Here is an 18,858-nt window from a genome sequence, read left to right as displayed (position 1 = left end):
TCACAAGTTAAAGGGGAGCTGCTGGGTGAGGGTCCTTGGGGTGTGTGCTTTGTGCTGTCCCTGGTCCTCTTTGAGGGAAAGGACTCAGGTGATATTCACATCAGCAGAACGGGACACAGGTCAGGCAGGGGCATTGCGGCCAAAACCAAAGCCTGAGCTCTTCCTCCAGGGACTGAAGCGGGGAGGGGAGGAAAAGGGGATAAAGCCGCGCCCAGGAGCTGCGTGCGACTTTGACACATTTTCCCATCCTGGCCACCTTGCTTTCCCCATCTTGCAACAGGACTTCAGACCTGACAACCTCTGTGGTGTGGCTTTGCAGGACGGTGGCCTGGCCTGGTCTGGGCTGAGGGGGCCTGGCCAGACAGTCTGTGGGGTGAGGCCTTCCCTCAGGGCTCTGCCAGAAGGTGAAAGCCAAACTTCTTACCTTCTCTGTGCCCCAGTGAAAGAGACTGTGAGGGTGTTTTTTTTCTTTCTTTTTTTTTTTATTTTTTCTTTTTTTTTTTTTTGAGATGGAGTCTTGCTCTATTGCCCAGGCTGGAGCATAGTGGCATGATCTCAGCTCACTGCAACCTCTGCCTCCCGGGTTCAAGCGATTCTCCTGCATCAGCCTCCCGAGTAGCTGGGATTACAGGCACCCACCATCATGCCCGACTGATTTTTGTATTTTTGTAGAGACAGGGTTTTACCATGTTGGCCGGCCTGGTCTTGAACTCCTGACCTCTGGTGATCTACCCGCCTTGGCCTCCCGAAGTGCTGGGATTACAGGCATGAGCCACCACACCTGCCCCCACCTTTTTTTTTTTTTTTTTTTTTTTGAGATGGAGTCTTGCTCTGTCGCCCAGGCTGGAGTGCAGTGGCACAATCTCGGCTCGCTGCAATCTCCGCCTCCTGGGTTCAAACATTTCTCACGCCGCAGCCTCCCAAGTAGCTGGGAATACAGGTGCATACCACCATGCCCAGCTAATTTTTGTATTTTTAGTAGAGACGTAGTTTCACTGTGTTGGCCAGGCTGGTCTCGAACTCCTGACTTCAGGTGATCCACCTGCCTCAGCCTCTCAAAGTGCTGGGATTATAGGCATGAGCCACCGCACCCGGCCAGTAAAGGTGTTTTAAAACTAACTTTGTCTTTTACCTTTATTTTAAATCTGTGTTCAGTTTTTGTCTCCCCACCTTAAAAGTATATATGATACACACATGACTCAAACGTTGGAGTGTGACATTCTCTCCTCCTGGTCCTATCTGAAGGGTCCCATCTAAAGGGGTTCTATCCTGTCTTTGGGCATATGAGTACCTCCCTTGGGACTGGCTGCTATCCAGGGATCCACATCCTACACCCCAGACTCCTTCAGCCCATGTACGAGAGGTTTGGGCTGTTTGGAGGTTGCCCAGAAAGCTCTGGCCCCTGTGCCGCTCCTTGGACAGGGGCCCCTATGGGTCCCATCTTCACTCTGCCACCCACTAACCGGGTTACACCAGCCCCTCGCCTCCCTGCTCTGGCTCCGTGGTGTCCTCCGCTGGGAGTGAATCACAGAGGCCCAGCTGTCTCTTGGGGCTGTGACAAGGGTTCATGGAGTGCCTGTGGCTGAGCTGGAGTGAATGCCAATGGGTGGGGTAGAGATGGGGTGTCCGAGAGTCCTTGCCTGGGTTCCAGACAGATGCATCCCTGTGCTGACACAAGGCGCTATGAATTTGAGACTTGGGGGACTAGGGGACAAGATGGGGAAACTGAGGCTGAATGACTGGCTCCAGTCACAGGTTGAAGTGGTGACCGACCATGTGAGAATTGAGTTTGGTGCTTACGGTGTTCCCAGTGTTTGGGGCATTCGGGGAGATTGGCACCCCCATTTTGCAGCTGAGGAATCTTAACCTTTCCAGGAGGCGGGGCCGTCCTGATCACATGTGCCCTGCTGCCCTTAGCCCTCATTTGAGAGAGAGCTATGTCCCTGCTCTGTGTCCAGACCCCAGGCTGCCTCTGACACGAAGTTCAGGGCTGGCCCAGGGCTCCGTGCAGCTGTGGGTGGTGGCAGTGGCAGCAGCAGGCTGCCCCGATGGCAGTGACTGTTTTGGGAATGGGGTCTGCAACTGGGGCCCACCTCGGCTCTAGGGGGTCTGAGCCCTGTGCTCTGGGCCATTCTCTCTCTGGCCACCCAGCCTGGCCCCTTCCAGGGGATCTGCCACCTGACTTCCTCCAGCCTCCTGAGGGATTGGGGCCAAAATGAATTATTCTCTAGGCAGAGCAGGCCTGTCCAGCCTTGAGAAAAAGGGGCTGTGGGAAGGGAGGTGACGGGTTTTCCTGCTTTTGCTATTGCTGCCTTGGGCGTCCATAACCGTCTCCGGGCAGGCTGGTCTCCTGAAGCCTAGCAGCTTTTCCCTGGGCCCCAGGCTTTGAGCCCCTCCCCTGCATCCACGCCCCCTACCCTGCTTGATGGGAGGGGGTGGATTCCAGTCCCAGCCCCTCGCAAGGCTACCTCACTGTCTTCCTGGCTCCCTCTCCAGCCTGGAGGCAGTGCTGCAGGAACAGTGTTCTTCCTCCGCCCTGGCTCTCCTGGGGACTATAGCGGCCCCTCCCTGGTCTCCTATCTTCCCTCTGCTCCCACAGGGTATCCTCCACACAGCAGCCCTGATGCAGCCTGGCCCCACTTCCTCCACGTCTGCCTCCACAGCCCTCCGCAGCTGGTGGGATCGCATTCTCACCTCTTGCCTCTGGTCTGACTGTTGGTCCCACTGGACACTCGGCAGCTTCTTAGATGTGGCATCATTTGTGATTTCGGGGCATCCTGTGCACGCTGTTTTCTTGCCTGAAACTGCCTCCCACCTCTCTGCCTGGCAGAGTCAGACTTGTCCTGGAAGCTCTAGCTGCGACTTCACCCTCCCACCCCCCGCTTCTCCCGCATGGCCTGGGCAGACTTGGGGGGCCCAGGACAGGTTGACTGCATGAATGAGCATTTAGGCTGCTGTCTGGGCTTTCCCCGGGTGTTAATGCTGCGAGCCTCTTGCGGGGCCTGGTCTGGAAGCCTGGGGGAACCCCCTTTTCCTCTCAGGGTATCTGCTTCCTCCCCCAGGGTACGGGGCACAGAGGGCTGCCCACCCCACCTGGGGGAACCGAGACCTGCAGGCTCCAACCCCGGCTGGCTGAGCCGAGCCTCCCCGGTGAGCCAGGCCAGCCCTCCTTGTAAATGTGGGGAAGCGGAGGGTCCACGAAACCCCAGCCTGGTGGCATTGCCCTCATTCCCCTCCGCGGACTGACCCTGAGAGAGCCGCCAAGAGCAGCGGCGGCCTCAGACACACAGACTAATCCCCCGGCGAGCCAGGCCTGGCCCTGCTGGCCACTGTTGGCTCTTCAGATTGCGACTCTATCCCTCTTAATCTCTCCTTTGCACCCCTCTCTGGGCGGGCGCTGCCATTCTGGCCCATCCTCCTCCCTCGACTCTATTTCCTCTGATTAGGACCGAGGCTGGGGAAATGCAAGAGAGTGGCTCCTGTCCTCACGCACAGGACATACAGGTCACTAGAGAAGATACGAGCAGAGTTGTGCCAGACACGCACCTCAATGTCCCCAAGGCTTTGGCTCACGTGTCTGGAGCCCTGGCAATGTGCCAGTGTGTGTGAGCAGGCGCCGGGTATATCTGTCTACTGGTGGGGCCTCAGGGCAGGCAGGGGTATGGGGCTGAGACTTGGACCCAGGAGGTCCCAGCTTCCCGGGAATCTGCCCCATTTTCCAGAGGAAGGGCCTGAGGCTCAGGGGAAGGGGCTCCCCAGGATCACAGCCTCCCTGGGGGATCCCCACTGTCCCTGTGGCCCTGCAGGGAGTCCAGGCTTGGCTGGCAGCTGGGGCACTCCCTTCCAGCAACTGCGGAGCCTCCCCGCCTTCTCTGCGGCTGGTGGAGTTTATGAAATCTCCCCAGTGCCATAAATCATGTCAGGAGCTACCTTCTGCGCTTTCTAGCAGGCAGTGAGCCACGAAGCAGGGGATGTCCCTGTCCTCTCACACCTGGGGGTCCTGGAGGCTGCACCCAGAGCTCCCCGGAGTCCTTGACTCTGCATGGCAGGTCTGGCCCAGAGAGGGGCAGGCTGGGTGGGTGCAGCAGGGGAAACTCCCAGGGCTCCTGACCCCGGCTCCCCACCTCCCCCTCGGAGGTCAGAGGCCTCTCCAAACCCCTCTCAGCAGGCCCAAGCCCTTCTCTGTCTGCAGAGAGCTGGCCACTGGGCCCCTGAACCTGCCAGGAGCTGCCAGGGCCTCACCTTGCCTAAAGGCTGGATGTTGGGGTGTGGGGGTGTGCCGGAGCAGAGGGAGCTGAAGTGGGAGGGCTGTGTCTGCAACCGATGTGGGGCTGGCATTCCAGGCCCTCAGGCCTCATCCCGAGGGTGTCACTTGGTCACGTGACTGACTCCTTGCACCACAGTTTCCTCATCTATAAAATGGAGTTTGCCTGAGGATTCTTAAGGTTTCTGTTGGTCATGGTGTGTGGCCCAGAATAGCGCCTGGTCAGTAAGATCTTTCAGCATTGCTGTTTGTTGTTCCACAGTCACTGGGTGGCCTCCTGGCACCAGGCCTGGCCCTGCGCATTGGGGTACAAATACACCCTACCCCTATCCCCTGGTATACATCCTCTGAGAACTCCAGTCCTATGTGGAAGACAGATGAGTTCCTGCCTGAATTTTGGTGGCGGCTGCATGGCACTCTGCTGTGGATGTGCCCATGTACTTAGTCCCCCACAGCTGGACATGAAGGCTATTCCCATTGTCTCACGGCTGTTGCTGTAACTCAGTGGCTGCCCACAATCTCGCTATTTCCTTGGGCTCAGTTCCCAGAGGTGAGGTTGCTGGCTCAAAGGGTCTGCATGTTTTCCAGGCTCTGCCTTCCAGAAAGGTTGTTTATAGGCAGCTGGGGTGTTGGGAGTTCAGAGTGCTCAAAGGTTCAAAGTACTTTGAAACCTGAGAAGGGCCCTGTGGTCCTGGAGATGCAGCCTGGGTGGGGCCCAAGGCTAGAAGGATCTGAGTGTGGGACAGGTGGAAGAATGAGGACGACCCTCACTGGGCCTTGGCAGGGTGCCCCAGGCTGGGCATGGAGGATGCCTCTCCTAGGGCTAGTGCTTACATGGACCCTGAGTTCCAGGGGAGGTGGCTTGGGGTGGATGTTGAGGAGGAGGACAGTGAGTAGCATGAGAAATGAGGCTTTTTAAAAAAATTAGACAATATTTTTTTCTGATTTCAAAGGCTTGAGTGCTTGTAAAACTTTTGAGAAGTATAAAGGAGTAAAAAAGTCACCCATAATGGCACCACTCAGATAGAACCACTGTTAACATTTTGCTGTGTCTTCCAGGATTTTTTATGCATTTATATATTTTATATATTTTTAAACAAAAATAGTATCATGCTATATACATTATTTTATAAGCTGCTTTTTCTCCCTATCACACAGTATGTCTTTCCTCATCAGTGCATATAAGTCTGCCTGAATTCTTACACAGGCCGCATGGCATTCTCTGCTGTGGACGTGCATATGTATTGAATCAGTCCCCCACAGGTGGACACGAAGGTCATTCCCATTGTCTCATGGCTGTTCTCGTAGCTCAGTGTCTGCCCGCAACCCCGCTGTTTCCTTGGGCTCAATTCCTGGAGGTGAGGTTGCTGGCTCAGAGGGTCTGCCTATTTTCGAGGCTCTGCTTTCCAGAAAAGTCGTGCAGGCAGCTGACCCTCCCCACAGCCAGGGTGGTGAGGCAGGTGGGCGGGGAGTGGCATAAGCCTGGGCTGTACCCCACTCTAATTCTCCCCCCTTCTCTCTCTCTCTAGGGCTGAACCCATCAGAACCACCGTCTTCCAGTACCCCGTGGGCTGGCCACCAGTCCAAGAGCTGCCCCCATCCCTGCGGGCACCCCCACCTGGGGGGTGGCCCCTGCAGCCCAGAGTGCAGTGGGGCTGAGCCCCTTGCCCCCGACTGACCCCCACGTGGTCACTTTTCTCATCAGTCACAAGCAGGAAGCCAAGCCCTGTTCCTGGGACGCCCCATGGAGGCTCTGAGACCATCTGCCTGGCCTCACTGAGGCTCAGGACATGGCCGCAGCAAGTGTAGCCCTGGGTCTGCACCGGGCAGCTCCTGCCTCACTCTCCTCCACCTGCCTCCTCCTTCTTATCAAGATGGGGGAGAAAACTTCCAGATGTTTATAAAGAAAGTCTGTTACCACAATGGTCTGGCTGTGTTTCCCCACGCTGGGTGCTCTGAGCTCTGTTCTCTAGCCCCTGGCAGAGGTCGGGCAGGGCGGGAATGAGATGAGATTTTCCCCAGGTGACCCAGCTCACTCCCTCCTCCCTTGGGACCAGCAGAGGTTCAGCACAGCCAGGCAGAGGGTGTGCCAGGGTGGCTGTGCCCGTTGCCCAGTAAGAAGTGGCTCTAGGCCCAAGGAGCCCAAGGGCTCCATCTGCCATCCCCACCCTCAAAGAATCCACAGCCCCCATGTCTGCCCATGCTGAGCTGCTGCCCACGTGTTTTGGATGGCACAGCTGGGGCATGGGAGCGGAGTCTCCAGCCTTGAGGGTGTAGAGAAGTGAGAAGACACAGGAGGGCAGGCCCTGGGCTGAGAGAGTGGCCTGGCGCAGCCTCTTGGCACTGATTGTGCGGGGCTATGCCAGTTTCTTGGCCCAGGAGGTAGTACAGGGGCCTCCTAAGGTTCAGCCTTGGAGGAGCCCCCTGGCCGGAGGCTGCTCAGAGCCTACAGGCCCCAGCTCTGCCTCGTTCCTCAGCTGGACTACAGTTCTAGGCTCTAGGCTGGGGTGGTGGACGATGTGGCCTTGGTGGCCGGGCCTCTGGTGGGAGGGCCAGAAGGTGGGGGGCTGCAGGGCCACCTCAGCTTCTGCCTTTCCTGAAAATCCCTGTGGAAGGAAGAACTGAGGCCAAGTCTCAGGCCCCTGAGCCTCGGGTTCCTCACCTATGAAATGGGCTGGCCCAGCAGGTACATAGAAGAAAGGGGGTCTGGGTTGGGGTCCAACAAGGGTCAGAGGAAGGGACCCAGAAGACCAGGGGCCTTCTCAGGCCATGCCAGGCAGCAGGGCCCAGGACACCCTGGCTTCCCACCCTCCCCAAGGAGGAGGCTTTCTGTCCCCGGCCCCCCCACCCAGTGCCCTGGGCAAGCCTCAGGGACCAGGGCTGGGTTGGCTGTGTGGCCCCAGATAGGCTGCTGTCTCCAGGCACAGGGTGCCCCCTCCTGCCCAAGGGACCACAGCAGCGACTGGGTCCTGGGGGTTCTTGTGCAAATCCCTCCTTAATTTCCCAGGAGCCCCTGGATGGTAGAAAGAGTGGGTGCTCCTTACCGGCCAGGGTGGGGACAGGGTGGGGACAGGACACAGCCACCACCTGGCCCTCCACAGCCAGACCCCAGCTCCAGGTGAGGCCTGCGGGTGGGTGGGGAGGGCTCACCAGATACCCAGGCCCTGAAGTACACGCAGATGACGGCCCAGGGAGCCGGCCAAGGGAGGGGTCTGCAGGTGGCGGTGGTGTGGGGCGGGCCGCGGGTACCGCGTGCGGTGGATGGGGCATCCAGGTGGCGTCTACTTCATGCCACTGCGCAGCACCTGGTTGGCCGCAATAAGCATGACACTGATGATGAAGGCGATGGCGAAGGCGCAGATGAGACTCTTGCGCACGCACGTCTGGCGGATCTGCTGGTTGGAGCAGGCTGTGGCCGCCCGCCGGGAGCACCGGGGAGACAGAAGGGGACATGGAAGCGATGGAGTCAGGAGCTGCCTGCCCTTCGGTACATGGGCTCATCCCATGGGGTGCCCCAGTGGGACAGAGGCTTGGGACAGGCAAGGCGGCCCCCAGCCCCCCTCTGCAGGCTCCCCCCCACCGTGCATCCCCCTGGTCAAGCCATCGAGCCCACCCGTGGGGTTCCAGGGCCAGTCACTCACTCTCCACGTCCACGGGGCACTCCTCGGCTGTGCCCAGGTGGCTCTCCTCCTCCGTCATGATGATGTTCTCTATGTCCTTCATGGACAGGTGCTCGCAGAAGGTGTCATAGAGCAGCCGCTTCAGCTCGTCCACCGTCAGCTTCTGCATGTCACACTTGCAGAAGGGGAAAACACGGTGCTCTGACAGCCACCACAGCCCCCACCCAGCACCCCGCGGCCACACAGGCCCAGTGACAGGCCTCCAGATTCTGGGGGGCCGGAAAACACTAGCTCCATTCCCCCAGAGAGTCCTTGACCAACAGCAGCCTCCCCAGGGAGCCCATGGCCCTCTGAGAGGTGAAATGTCCAGTGGACACAAGCCTGAAGTGGTCATCCCCCCTTTACAGTGCAGGCCCAGCCATTCACTGGCCCCAGAACAGCACTCCACAGTGTGCACAGCCCTGGGTCCCAACTAGCCAGGGCATACCTTCCAGAAGACAGTGTCAAAGTCGGTGCCATGGAACTTCTCTGGGATCCCTGACGTGGAGAGTTTGGGTCCCAGGAGGGTCACAAACTCCTCAAAGTCCACTTGACCGTCACCTGTAGGAGGACAGGGCCAATCAATCAGTGGGTCGGGCCCAGGCCCAGGCCCGCAGCCCAGGGCCCAGAGGACCTGGGATGGAGTCTTGATATACCTTGGGCCTACCGGGTGGCCTTAGGCAGGTGCCTACCTTCTCTGAGCCTTGAGTCAGTGTCAGGGGTATCTACCAAGTGCCAGGCTCTGGGCTGATGCTGAAGCCACCCAGTGTGATGAGGCCTTACAAGGGGAGGTGGAGGTAGACAGCAGCTGAGCCGTGACCCTCCTACTTCACCCAGAACCCTCCATTGCTCCCAGCACCCTGCAGCCATCCTGGGGTGGGCTGTCCTCTACCATAGAGACAGGAACTGAAGCTCAGAGTGGGGCAACCTGCCCAGGCTGTTACCTGGCCTCTGGATGGAGAAAAGGAGAAGGGCCCAGGCAGGATAAAGAGGGGTCTTGGCATCACCATTCCTTCTTATGAACTTTTCCTTAATAAAATGCCAGGTGGCAAACACAACTCATGTAGCGATTTTATCTCAGGTGGTGGGAACTGGAGTATTTATTGCACCCTTTTACTTCTCTGTACTTTAAAACTTGTCAACACAGAGTGAGAGGAGCCGTCTCTGAGCCCTGCATGTGGCTAGGACTGTCACTACCTCTCTGGCCTCAATTCTCCAGGCTGAGAAATGGGGCCAGACCAGGCTGCAACCTGCCACGGACTTTGAGGGTGGGAGTCAGGGGAGCGAGAGACCCAATTTGGATGCAGCCTCAGCAGCTCAGGCTCCAGCCCCAGCCCCTGCCCCACCTCCAGGGCCCAGGTGCCAGGTGGGGAAACCAAGGCAGGGGGGTGCTCACCATCCATGTCCAGCCGCTGGATGATGACCTCCAGCTCCACCTCGTTGGGCATGTAACCCAGTGAGCGCATGGCTGTGCCCAGCTCCTGCTTGGAGATGAAGCCATTGCCATCACGGTCAAACACCTTGAAGGCCTCTCGGATCTCTGAGGAGAGAATGGAGCAGGCTGGGACTTCACCCCAGTCCCCAACAGACCCCCTTTCCAGACCCCCAGGATCACCGACCCCGCAGCCTGAGCATGGCTTTGAGAGCCCAACCCAGAGCCTGCAGATCTGGTGAGGGTACACAAGGGTGCCCTATTCTGGGACTTCTGAGCAGGCTGAGCAGGGCAGCAAAGCAGGGCTCAGGGCCCCTCAGCAGTGACTTGTCTGGGTCCGATTGTGCCAGGTTCTCACGGCCTCTGCTGGTGTGCTCACAACGACCCCATGTGGTGGGGACCACGTGCAGGGGAGGACGCTGGATCTCCCCGGCCCCCCGCTGACAGCTTCCCCACCCGCCCCCACTCCTTCCATCCCCCCTCCCCCACCATCCCCATCCCACTGCGCCTCCTCCCCCAGGCTCAGATCCTTAACACCGGCCAACACTCGCTAATGGCAGCCACGTGAGGCAGCACGCTCCAGACTAATGGGCTGACGGGCGGGCGGCACAGACCTGTTTGGTTCAGGGAAGACAGAGGGGGATGGAGGTCCCCCCAGGTCCAGGCCAGATCAGACTGGGTGGGGGTCGCCGTCCACACTGTACAGAGTAGAAGACTGAGGCCTGGCGACCTCGGTGACTCAGGTGGTGAGCAATGCACTGTGCTGGGAGCCGGGGGAACAGGAACCCAACCTGTGACCTTGGGCCAGACTCAGTTTTACCCACAGTGAAATGGGCAGAATGATGGTGGGGACTCCCTGGCACACAGTTGAGGGGGTCCTCACCTGTCACCTGAGCTGTACTTCTGTCTCTTCTGTTTCTCTGTTTTTAAGGGCTGCTGTCCCTTAATCATCACAGCCCCAGCAGGGCCCTAAAGGGCATCAGCCTTTGGGGGCCGGGGGGTGGGGCTCAAAGCGCTCTCTCCGGCTCCCTGGGGGTCCCCTTGTTTGCTTGCCAGCCACCTGGCCTTTGCCTAAGCTGTTCCCCTGGGTGGGCTTTTAGCTTTCAGCAGGCAGAATCAAGCTTCTCATGCGAGAGAGGGTGTGTATCTGTGTGTTTAAAAGTACAGACATAGGCGAGGTGCCCATGCTGCAGACCAGAAACAGGCTGAGAGAGGCCGGGTGGCCGGCCCAGAGTCAGCGTGGGCTCGGAGCTGCTGCTGCTTGGGCTGGCCCAGGCCTTGCCTTAAGAGTCCATGAACCCGGCCGGGCGCGGTGGCTCAAGCCTGTAATCCTAGCACTTTGGGAGGCCGAGACGGGCGGATCACCAGGTCAGGAGATCGAGACCATCCTGACTAACACGGTGAAACCCCGTCTCTACTAAAAACTACAAAAAACTAGCCGGGCGAGGTGGCGGCGCCTGTAGTCCCAGCTACTCAGGAGGCTGAGGCAGGAGAATGGCGTGAACCCGGGAGGCGGAGCTTGCAGTGAGCTGAGATCCGGCCACAGCACTCCAGCCTGGGTGACAGCGCGAGACTCCGTCTCAAAAAAAAAAAAAAAAAAAAAAAGAGTCCATGAACCCTGAAACTGCTCACAGGACCTTGCACTTTGGAGTCATTCCCTAGTCTTGGGGGGACAGGGGAGCCTAGCCCAGCCTGTTGGTCTCACCACAGACTAGGGGCCATGGCCCAGAGAGGATGGCCACATATCCCAGGCCACACTGCCAGGTGGCTTGGACGGAGGCCCCACCCTTATCAGGCTCATCGCACCGGTGTCCATACCCAATCCCTGAGGGTCAGACAGGCTCATGTGTGTGCACCAGGGTTGCCTGGGCCCCCAGACTTTCTGACTCTGGACTTGCCCTTCACTCACCCCCGCCAGGACCTGGGAATCTTGTCTCCTACCCAGTGGCCCCAGGGCCAGGGAAGCAGCTGGGCAGAGAGGTCTGTGCCAGGGCCACAGGGTTCTGCAAACCCTGGACTCTGGGAACTCCAGGCCAATTCCCACCTCGAGTTTTCCTGGGTCACCAAAGAGGTGGTGTGCTCCCCATCACGGGAGATGTGTGAGCTGAGGCCTGACAGCCACGGAGGCTGCTGAGGGGATTCCAGTCCCTAGAGCCTCCAGGTAGAGCTGGAGGCATCTGCACACACACGCTTAGGTTTCCGGACACTGCTGTTGGCCTCCTGGCCCGGCCGCATGTTCTGCCCATCCCAGGTGTCCTGAACTCCATCCAGGCTAGGGGCCCTCTCGGTCCTGTGGGCACCAGGACTGCTCCATCTCCAGTCCTTTGAATACGCGGCCCATTTTGCCTGAAGTGCTCTTCTCGCCGTGGCAAACCCTGACACAACCCCAGTTCTCAGCTTGAACGGCGCCATCTCCCTGGTGCCCTCCCTGTCCCCCACTGGCCAGCTCTGGCCCTCCTCTGGGACCCCACAGGCCCTGCTCTTGTCCCATCCTTACATGGGTCACGCTGGATTGTGCACTACGAGGGCCATGACAGCAGGGAGGGGCTGGTCTTGCTCATGGCTGTGTCCCTGTCCTGGAACAGGGCCTGCCTCTTCAAGTATAAACATTTGCTGAATGAATGATGAAATGAATGAATGACTGATGTGGGGAGCCCACCCATCTGGAGCACACAGAGTTCTCCGGCTCTTCTGAGCGGAAGTTCACACACTGCTCACTGTAGACCGCTACTCAGAGCCCACGAACAGTCCTGGTTAGGGGATGCGTTTATTTCCACTCCCCAAGCAGCCAAGAAGCAGATGGGGAGGCTGAGGAGGCTGCTTGATCCCTTCTCCAGACCCAAAGGACGCCATCCCCATCTGCCTGCGGACCACCTGTGGAAGAGGGGCATCAAGCTGAAGACGGGTGGGGACCAGACGCTGGTGTGGGGAAGGAGGACCAGGGTCCAGCACTGCTGTTCTCTGTGTCTTCCTCCTCCTCCGTTTCCTCCTCTGCGGGGTCCAGCTTGGGAGATGTCAGGGTGCGATGGCAAAGTCCTGGACTCACAGTAGGGGCTGCAGTGTAAGCCGCCCCTCCCCTGCCTGCTGTGAGCTGAGCTCCATGCCATCCCTCGTACACTATGGGAGCTCCCAGAGCCCAGGGCTGCTTTGCTGGAGCCCCTGGGTCACTTTGCTGGAGATCCTGAGAAAATGCACTCAGCCGAGGAGAGCGAGGGAAGGGCAGGTGAATATTGGGATGCACAGGCAGGCGATGAGCTCAGAGGCGGCTCTGCGGGCCCAGTAGCTGTTTCTCAGGCAAGGCTAACCTTCCAGGCCACTAGGTAAATCCACACACTGCCACCTCCCCATGCATGAATCCCTTCAACACCCCTCCTTGGCGCATCCAACACACCACAAAGTCTCACCTCGGTGCCTTTGCCTGTGCTGGGAACCCTGCCCCAGCCCAGCCCCAGCCCCAACTGACTCCCACCCACCCACAAAGGCCAGGTTCAGGCACCACCTTCCCGGACAGGGAGGCAGCCTGAAGTGGCACAGACAGAGGGTCAAGTCCCAGCCCTCCTACATCCTGGCGGGGTGACCTTGGGCAGGTATTTGCTCACCTGTACAATGGGGCTGCTGGGATGATTAAGCAAGAAAATCAAGCATGTGTCTGGCTGGTCCTGGCTCAAAGATGGATGCTATAAATCAGAACGTCCCAGATAGCAGAGCCGGAAGAAGAGGGAGGACTGAGTGAGCTTGGGACGCCAGGCCGCCCTTCCTGTTGGCGGTTGCCAGGACCAGAGGCGTGGGCTTGGATTCTGGCTCTCCTGCTTAGCTGCCCAGTGGCCTGGGCAAGTCACATCCCTCTCTAAGCCTCGGGTGTCTCATCTGTGAAATGGGGAGCAACTCTGGCACCATCACTGAAGCACAGAATCTGCTGGGGGCTCCCTGAGTGGGGCGGGTGTTGCAATTTCCCACCACCGTTGTGCCATCAGCACCCCACAGCTGGGTGCATTTCCCCGAAAGCCTTGCTCCCTTCCCGTCCCGTGGGGCCGAGGGAAGCCTGCCGGGCTCCATCTTGGCATAGGGATGCTGGTCCGGGAATAGGCTGGCAGGGCGACCAGCTTTCCAGGCTGACCTGTCCCCTACCTGCCACCTCCAGCCTGACACCCCCCAATCTCCTTCCCAACCTGTGGAGCTTCATCACAGCCCAAGTCCCCAGCAGACTCCAAGGGACATCCACACTCCATCAGGGAGCCAGAGTCCAGAGGACGGGCACTGGTTGGAGGTCACTGAAGGGGGTAGCGTCCATCCTTCGCAGCGGCTGCTACTCTCCGCGGCACTGGCCCCGTGCCCCACCACTCTGGCCTCCCTGAGCTTTTGGCTGTGCAGAGGCGGCTGCTGGGTTTGCAGGGCAGAGAGGTAGGAAAGGGGACTCCCCAGCCTCCCCTGCCCTAAAGGCCCCCATTCGGCCACTCTCAATGAAGGCTCCACTCACTGACTGGGCAGGCCAAGTGTCAGCCCCAGAGCCCTGCCCTGGGGACTGTCTGCCTGGAGGTCTGACTCCTTCCTCCTCTCTTCGGCCAGAAAGGGCTAGGACTTGCAGCCACCCCATTCCCACCCTCAGGTACTCAGTCCGCTGATGATGCTGGGACCAGCCTCAGTGTTCCTGGAGGACTCCGCTGTGTGTGTATGTTGGAAAAGGTGTGTGTCCCAGCCATGGTGGGCACACAGAGGTGATCTAGGAGAGCCTGTGCCTCTCCCTCATAGGGCCTGGGTGGGCCTCTGGCCAGCTCTGCACAACCACGTTCCTACCCTGCCAACTGCTCTCCATGCCTCCTCGGGGCCACAGGTCCCCAGGCACCTTTTCCAGACCTTCAGGGCCTTTTCCACCCAGACCTCCCTGCCAGCCTGCCCTTCTGGCCCAGCCTCCTGCACACCCTCATGGGCCTGGGCCCTGCACGCTGCAGCCTCTTACCCCTGCAGGGCCTCCCCTCACGTTGCACCTGGGTCGCTGAGCCCCTGTGCTAGGTACATTCACTGCATGCTCCGTCACCAGCCCCCTTTATAGGTAGGGAAACCAAGGCTCAGAGAGGTGAGCGATTGCCCAAGGTCACTCCATGAGCTGAAGGTGCAGAGACTCAAACCCAGCGCCGCGTGGCTGGGAAGCTCTCATCTTAACTCTGTGCTTCCCACCTCCCTGCCTGGTCCTCCTTTCCGCTCAGACTGACCGCCCCCTGGATTTCTGCGGCAGGCACGTACTGTCTGCAGCATTTCATCCCGGGCTGCCCAGCTCCCTCTTCCTGGCACATGTGGCTCCTCCACTGATGGCGTCCTCCCAGCAAAGGGCCTGGGTCTCGCCCAGACTGCCCTGGGGCAGAAGCACTCATGAGGCCCTGGAGAGGGCAGAGGGGGATCCGTGCCAGGAACGGCCAGCCCTGGCATCCAAGGACTGCTGAAAGGGACCTGGGACCGGCAGAGGGCTTTTAGGGCACCTGCAGCCAAGAAGGGGGCTGGTCATGGAAAACTTCTTGCCTTCATCTGTAGCTGCCCACTGGCCCAGAGATGAGCTGGGACCACCCAGGCATCTGTCTACTCCATGACCCCACCTGCTCATCCCAGGGAGGGCCCTGCCCTTCAGATGCCCCCTGAGTCAGGGCCCCTCAGCTCCCCAGGGCCCAGGAGAAGGGGATAGGAGTGAAGCAGGGAGGGCACTTGTTGTGGCTGGTGACTAACGCTGCTGGGCTCCTGCCAGCACACCATGTTGTTGGTTGGGGAGCCTGCGGCCTTGCCCTTGTGCTGCCCACCCTGCGGCCCCTCACCCCTGCAGCCAGCCTCTCAGCCTCTCAGCCTCTCCCCTTCCTCAGGGAGTGCACTCCAGGACTGGAGATCAGGAGAGGAGGAACCCAGCAAAGCCTGGAGTCGGGATGCCAGGGTCCTGGTGGGGGTGCTGGGAGCAAGGGGAGGGAGTGAAGTGGAAGCTGCCTGGGGTCTGGGAGACATGGTGACTCCTGCCTGGATGGCCAGGACGAATGAATGGACGAGGACCTCTGGAGGGAAAAACCGGCAGGAGATTTGAGGTGGCCCAGGGCTGGAGGGGACAAAGGTGGGGAGGAGAAGGCCTATGCTCCATCTCCTGATCTTTTGCCCCCCATCGTACCCCTCCTTTCCCCAGGCTCTGAAGGAGGCTCTGGCCCTGGGTTTTAGGGATGAATGGTGAGGTCATGTCGGGGGGCCCCAATCATCCATCTGTCCTGTCCGCATCAGACCCCAGACCCTGTCTCCACAGCTCTCCCAGCATCTGAGGGTTTGCGGGGGCAGCTGGTGAGGAGCCTGTGGCTCATGCCTGTGGTGCAGTGAGTGTGGCAGAGGCTGCCTTCTCTCTCTGGATCTTCCCCTGACTCAGTCTGACTCCTCTAAGATCTGCCCTCACCTGGGCCTGGGTTGAAGGATGACCTCCCTCCATGGCTTCTCCTGGGCTCCCACCATCCTCCCTGACTGTGCTGATCTCGGCAGCAGCCTCCCAGGCCCTAATGAGCCTCCAGATCTCAGAGACCCCTGGATCCAAGGTACCCCAAGAGACCCATCCTCTGGGTGAGCTCAGCCCCTTGGCAACAGCAGACAAGCAGATCCCAGGAGGCCATGACCCCCATCAGCCCAGATCCCCCACTCCACTCCATATGGGGGCCCCAGGAGGTCTGGGGGAGGGGAAACCTGAGCACCTCCCCCAGCCCAGCAGGGAAGGAGCTGGGCAGGCCCCAGGGGTCTCACTGCTCCTCAGGACACACTGTCCCGGACCCCTGCCCCTGCCCTCTACTCTGACCTCGCCCAGCCAGCGGCCTGCCATCCTCCTGCGTGTCTGAGAGGCAAGGAGAACGGGGTGGGGGCAGGTTTGGGTCCTGGCCTCTCTAGCTTTTCCCTTCCAGGCTTGGCTATCGCGACTGAGCCGCCCAATCCGGCCACTTGTTGTCGCCACCGCCTCCCGGGCCGCCTTCCCGGCGCGCCGGGCTAGGGGTCCCCGCAGGGCTGCAGGGAATCGGCTACGGCCGAAGGTGGGGACGGGGGCGGCCCCGCAGCGGGCAAGAGCAGGGCAGTCGCCCTCTCCCCTTCTTCTGCTGCCCGAGCAGATTGAATTTTTAAAGCGACACGAGCGGAATGTCAATGGGAGCACAGAGCCGCGGGCGGGCGCCGCGGAGGGGATCAGGATGCGGGTGCTCCGGCCGGGCCGGCGCTGGGGGCTCAGCGCGGACCCCAGCCCCAGTCTGCCGCGTTGCCGCACCGTCACCGCGGACTGCGCGGCCCCGTGACCCCGCTGCGGGGCCCAGCAAGTTTCCGCAGCGCGGGGGGCCACGCGGGCAGGGTCTGGGCCGCCCTCCGCCTGGGCGACCCCCACAACAGCGCCTCGGAGTGCCGACCGGTCCTGCAGCCGCGCGCAGCTGCTCGCTGGGGCGCCTACCTGGCAGCCGACACCTGCGGACCGCCCCCCGCCCCCGCGCCCCCGCGCCCCCGGCCGGCACTTCACCTGGGCGCACAGGTAGGAGGGCCGGCGGGGTGGGGGTCCCGGCGGACACTCACCCTCCAGCTCGTCCTCCGGGATGTCCACCGGGCGCTGCTCCGACAGCAGGTTGGGCACGGTGTAGATGCCCCGGTACATCAACGCCGCCGTCACCGGGTGGAACGGCATCTTGGAGGCTCCGCGCCCGCCCGCCCGCCGCAAACTTTGAGGCCGGGGCTCATGGGCCGGTGGCGGCCCCGGGGGCGGCTGGAGCGGGCGGGGCGCGCGGCTGCGGAGGGCGGCGGCAGCAGCGGCGAGGCGGGGGGCGCCCCTCCGGGGGCCTAGCGCCCCCGCGCCCCCGGCCGCCAGGCCATGCCGCCCGCTCCCTTGTCGGGCTCCCAGCCGGGGCCCCGCAGGGGCGGCGTGGGCGGCGCCGCTCTGGCCTCTCCGAGAGCTCCGGCTGCCGTCCGCGGTGCCCGCCGCGCCCGCTCCTCGGTGCCCCGCGCGCTCCGCGCTGCTCGCCGCCCGCTCCGCGCTGCTCGCCGCCCGCTCGTCCGCTCGCAGGCGCGGCCGCCACCGGCCCGGCGCTCAGGCTCTAGGCGCTTCTCCGCTCGGCTCGCTCGCTCGCTCTGTGCCGCGCTGGCTGCGCTCCCCGCCTCCCCCGCCAGCCGCCCGCCCCCTCCGCGCTCCCCACCCCCAGCCCGCCCCTTCCCGCCGCCGGCCCCTGAGCGGCCGCCCCAAACCTGCCGGGGGCTCCCTCTCCCCTTCGGCCCCGATTCCCCTCTCCCACTAGGGCTCCCCTCTGATCACGGGCTCCCCTCACCCTAAGTCTGCAGCCACTAGGACCAGGGAGGGGTTGAGTTGCGGGGGTCCTCCTTCGTGCCCCTTGGCTCACCTCCCCCCATCCACGCACCAGGAGCGGAGAGCCTCCGGGAACTAAGAACTAAGAACAGGAGACCCAGAGAGGTGAGACCGGCCCCAAGCACCTGGGTCCTCAAGAAGAATCACCGTTTCCGTGCCAGAAGGCTCTAAGGTGGGGAAACTGAGGCTGAGAAGGACGTTGACCAAGGTCACAGGGCAGAGACAGCAGGTAAGAGCTGGGTACACGTCTGGGGTAGGCTTCCAGCCCTGCCTATGACTGACACTCTGCCGTTGATTTTGCTCCCCACAATAGGGCCCCAGTCCTGGACCCTTCCCAAGCCCCTACCTTTCAGCTTGCAGAAGAGAAAGCCAAAGTGTCTCATGGCCCCCAGGGCAGTTGGGGACAGAGACATGGCCCCGTGCCTGTGGGGTCTGGTGTGAGGGCCTGCCGGTTCACATGGCTGCAGGTCAGACCTAATGTATGTGCAGGGCTTCCCCAGGCCCCAGGGCACGTGGGCACCCCAGAGCTGGGGTGGGGGCAGGTGTTTGAGGGAGCAGCCTGCGTGTGCATATGTCTGCTATCCATGAGGGCGTGTGTGTGCCACTGGGCACGTGCACAGGTGTCTGTGACTCCATATGCAAATGGACATATGTCGGGAGCGTGTGGCCACCTGTGTGTGCAAAGGTTGTACGCCGGCAGGTCCGGGGAGGTGTGCAGGCCCTGGGGCTGGGAGTGGTGTGGGCATATGGTGCACAGATGTGCATGGGAGGAGGTGACCTTCTGGCCTGGCTGTGGCCCCATGTCTGGGTGCTCTCCTGAATCCCCCTATTGGGACCACCTTCCTGCCCCCTTTGGCCCAATCAGCTAAAGGTCCCAGCAGGAATGCTGATTGCATAGCCCTACCCAGCCCTGCCCTACCCTTCCCAAGCTAATTACACTTTTCTGCTTGTTGCTGTTTTTGTTACTGATTAATCACAGCCTTGTCTCAGGGTCTGGGAGAAGGGGCTCAGTGAGAGATGCTAGCCCCAGCCAATTGGGGTTGGACCAGCCTGGGCCCAGCACTTCCTGGGCCCCGCTCTGGAGGGAGCTCCTAGAAACATCTGTAACCTGCAGAGGAGCCAGGAAGGACCCCAACTGTCTGTCCGTCTCCCCAGGCCTCTCCAGGCT

At 61.0% G+C, this 18,858-nt stretch overlaps 2 protein-coding genes across 2 annotated transcripts in view; one reads left to right on the top strand and one right to left on the bottom strand.

Annotated features, from left to right (window-relative positions):
• The window catches only part of ZMAT5 (zinc finger matrin-type 5), a 34,317-nt gene extending 28,130 nt beyond the window's left edge, over positions 1 to 6,187 (top strand). Inside the window, exon 6 of the mRNA XM_033233168.1 lies at positions 5,794 to 6,187. Coding sequence (XP_033089059.1) covers positions 5,794 to 5,923 — 130 coding nt within the window. The 3' untranslated portion in view covers positions 5,924 to 6,187. The remainder of the gene's footprint in view (positions 1 to 5,793) is intronic.
• Positions 5,300 to 17,462, bottom strand: CABP7 (calcium binding protein 7). The gene is made up of 5 exons (XM_033233167.1): positions 16,910 to 17,462; positions 9,320 to 9,463; positions 8,372 to 8,484; positions 7,906 to 8,059; positions 5,300 to 7,673 (listed from the first exon to the last, which is right to left on the bottom strand). The coding sequence occupies exons 1-5, from the start codon at positions 17,016 to 17,018 to the stop codon at positions 7,546 to 7,548; spliced, it is 648 nt and encodes a 215-aa protein (XP_033089058.1). The 5' UTR covers positions 17,019 to 17,462; the 3' UTR covers positions 5,300 to 7,545.
• Between the last annotated feature and the right edge of the window lie 1,396 nt (positions 17,463 to 18,858).

Source organism: Trachypithecus francoisi, unplaced genomic scaffold (genome assembly GCF_009764315.1).
Source record: "Trachypithecus francoisi isolate TF-2019V2 unplaced genomic scaffold, Tfra_2.0 Lachesis_group14, whole genome shotgun sequence".
NCBI lineage: Eukaryota > Metazoa > Chordata > Mammalia > Primates > Cercopithecidae > Trachypithecus > Trachypithecus francoisi.
This window is presented reverse-complemented; position numbering and strand designations above follow the sequence as displayed.

Bases quoted from the DNA above. Each gene is read 5' to 3' on its own strand.
- CABP7 (XM_033233167.1), bottom strand. From the start codon at position 17,018: ATGCCGTTCCACCCGGTGACGGCGGCGTTGATGTACCGGGGCATCTAC. The intron at 8,485-9,319 runs GTGAGCACCCCC...GTCCTCCTACAG, and splicing joins CCAGCGGCTGGACATGGATG to GTGACGGTCAAGTGGACTTT. The intron at 7,674-7,905 runs GTGAGTGACTGG...GGGCGGCCACAG, and splicing joins GTGCCCCGTGGACGTGGAGA to CCTGCTCCAACCAGCAGATC.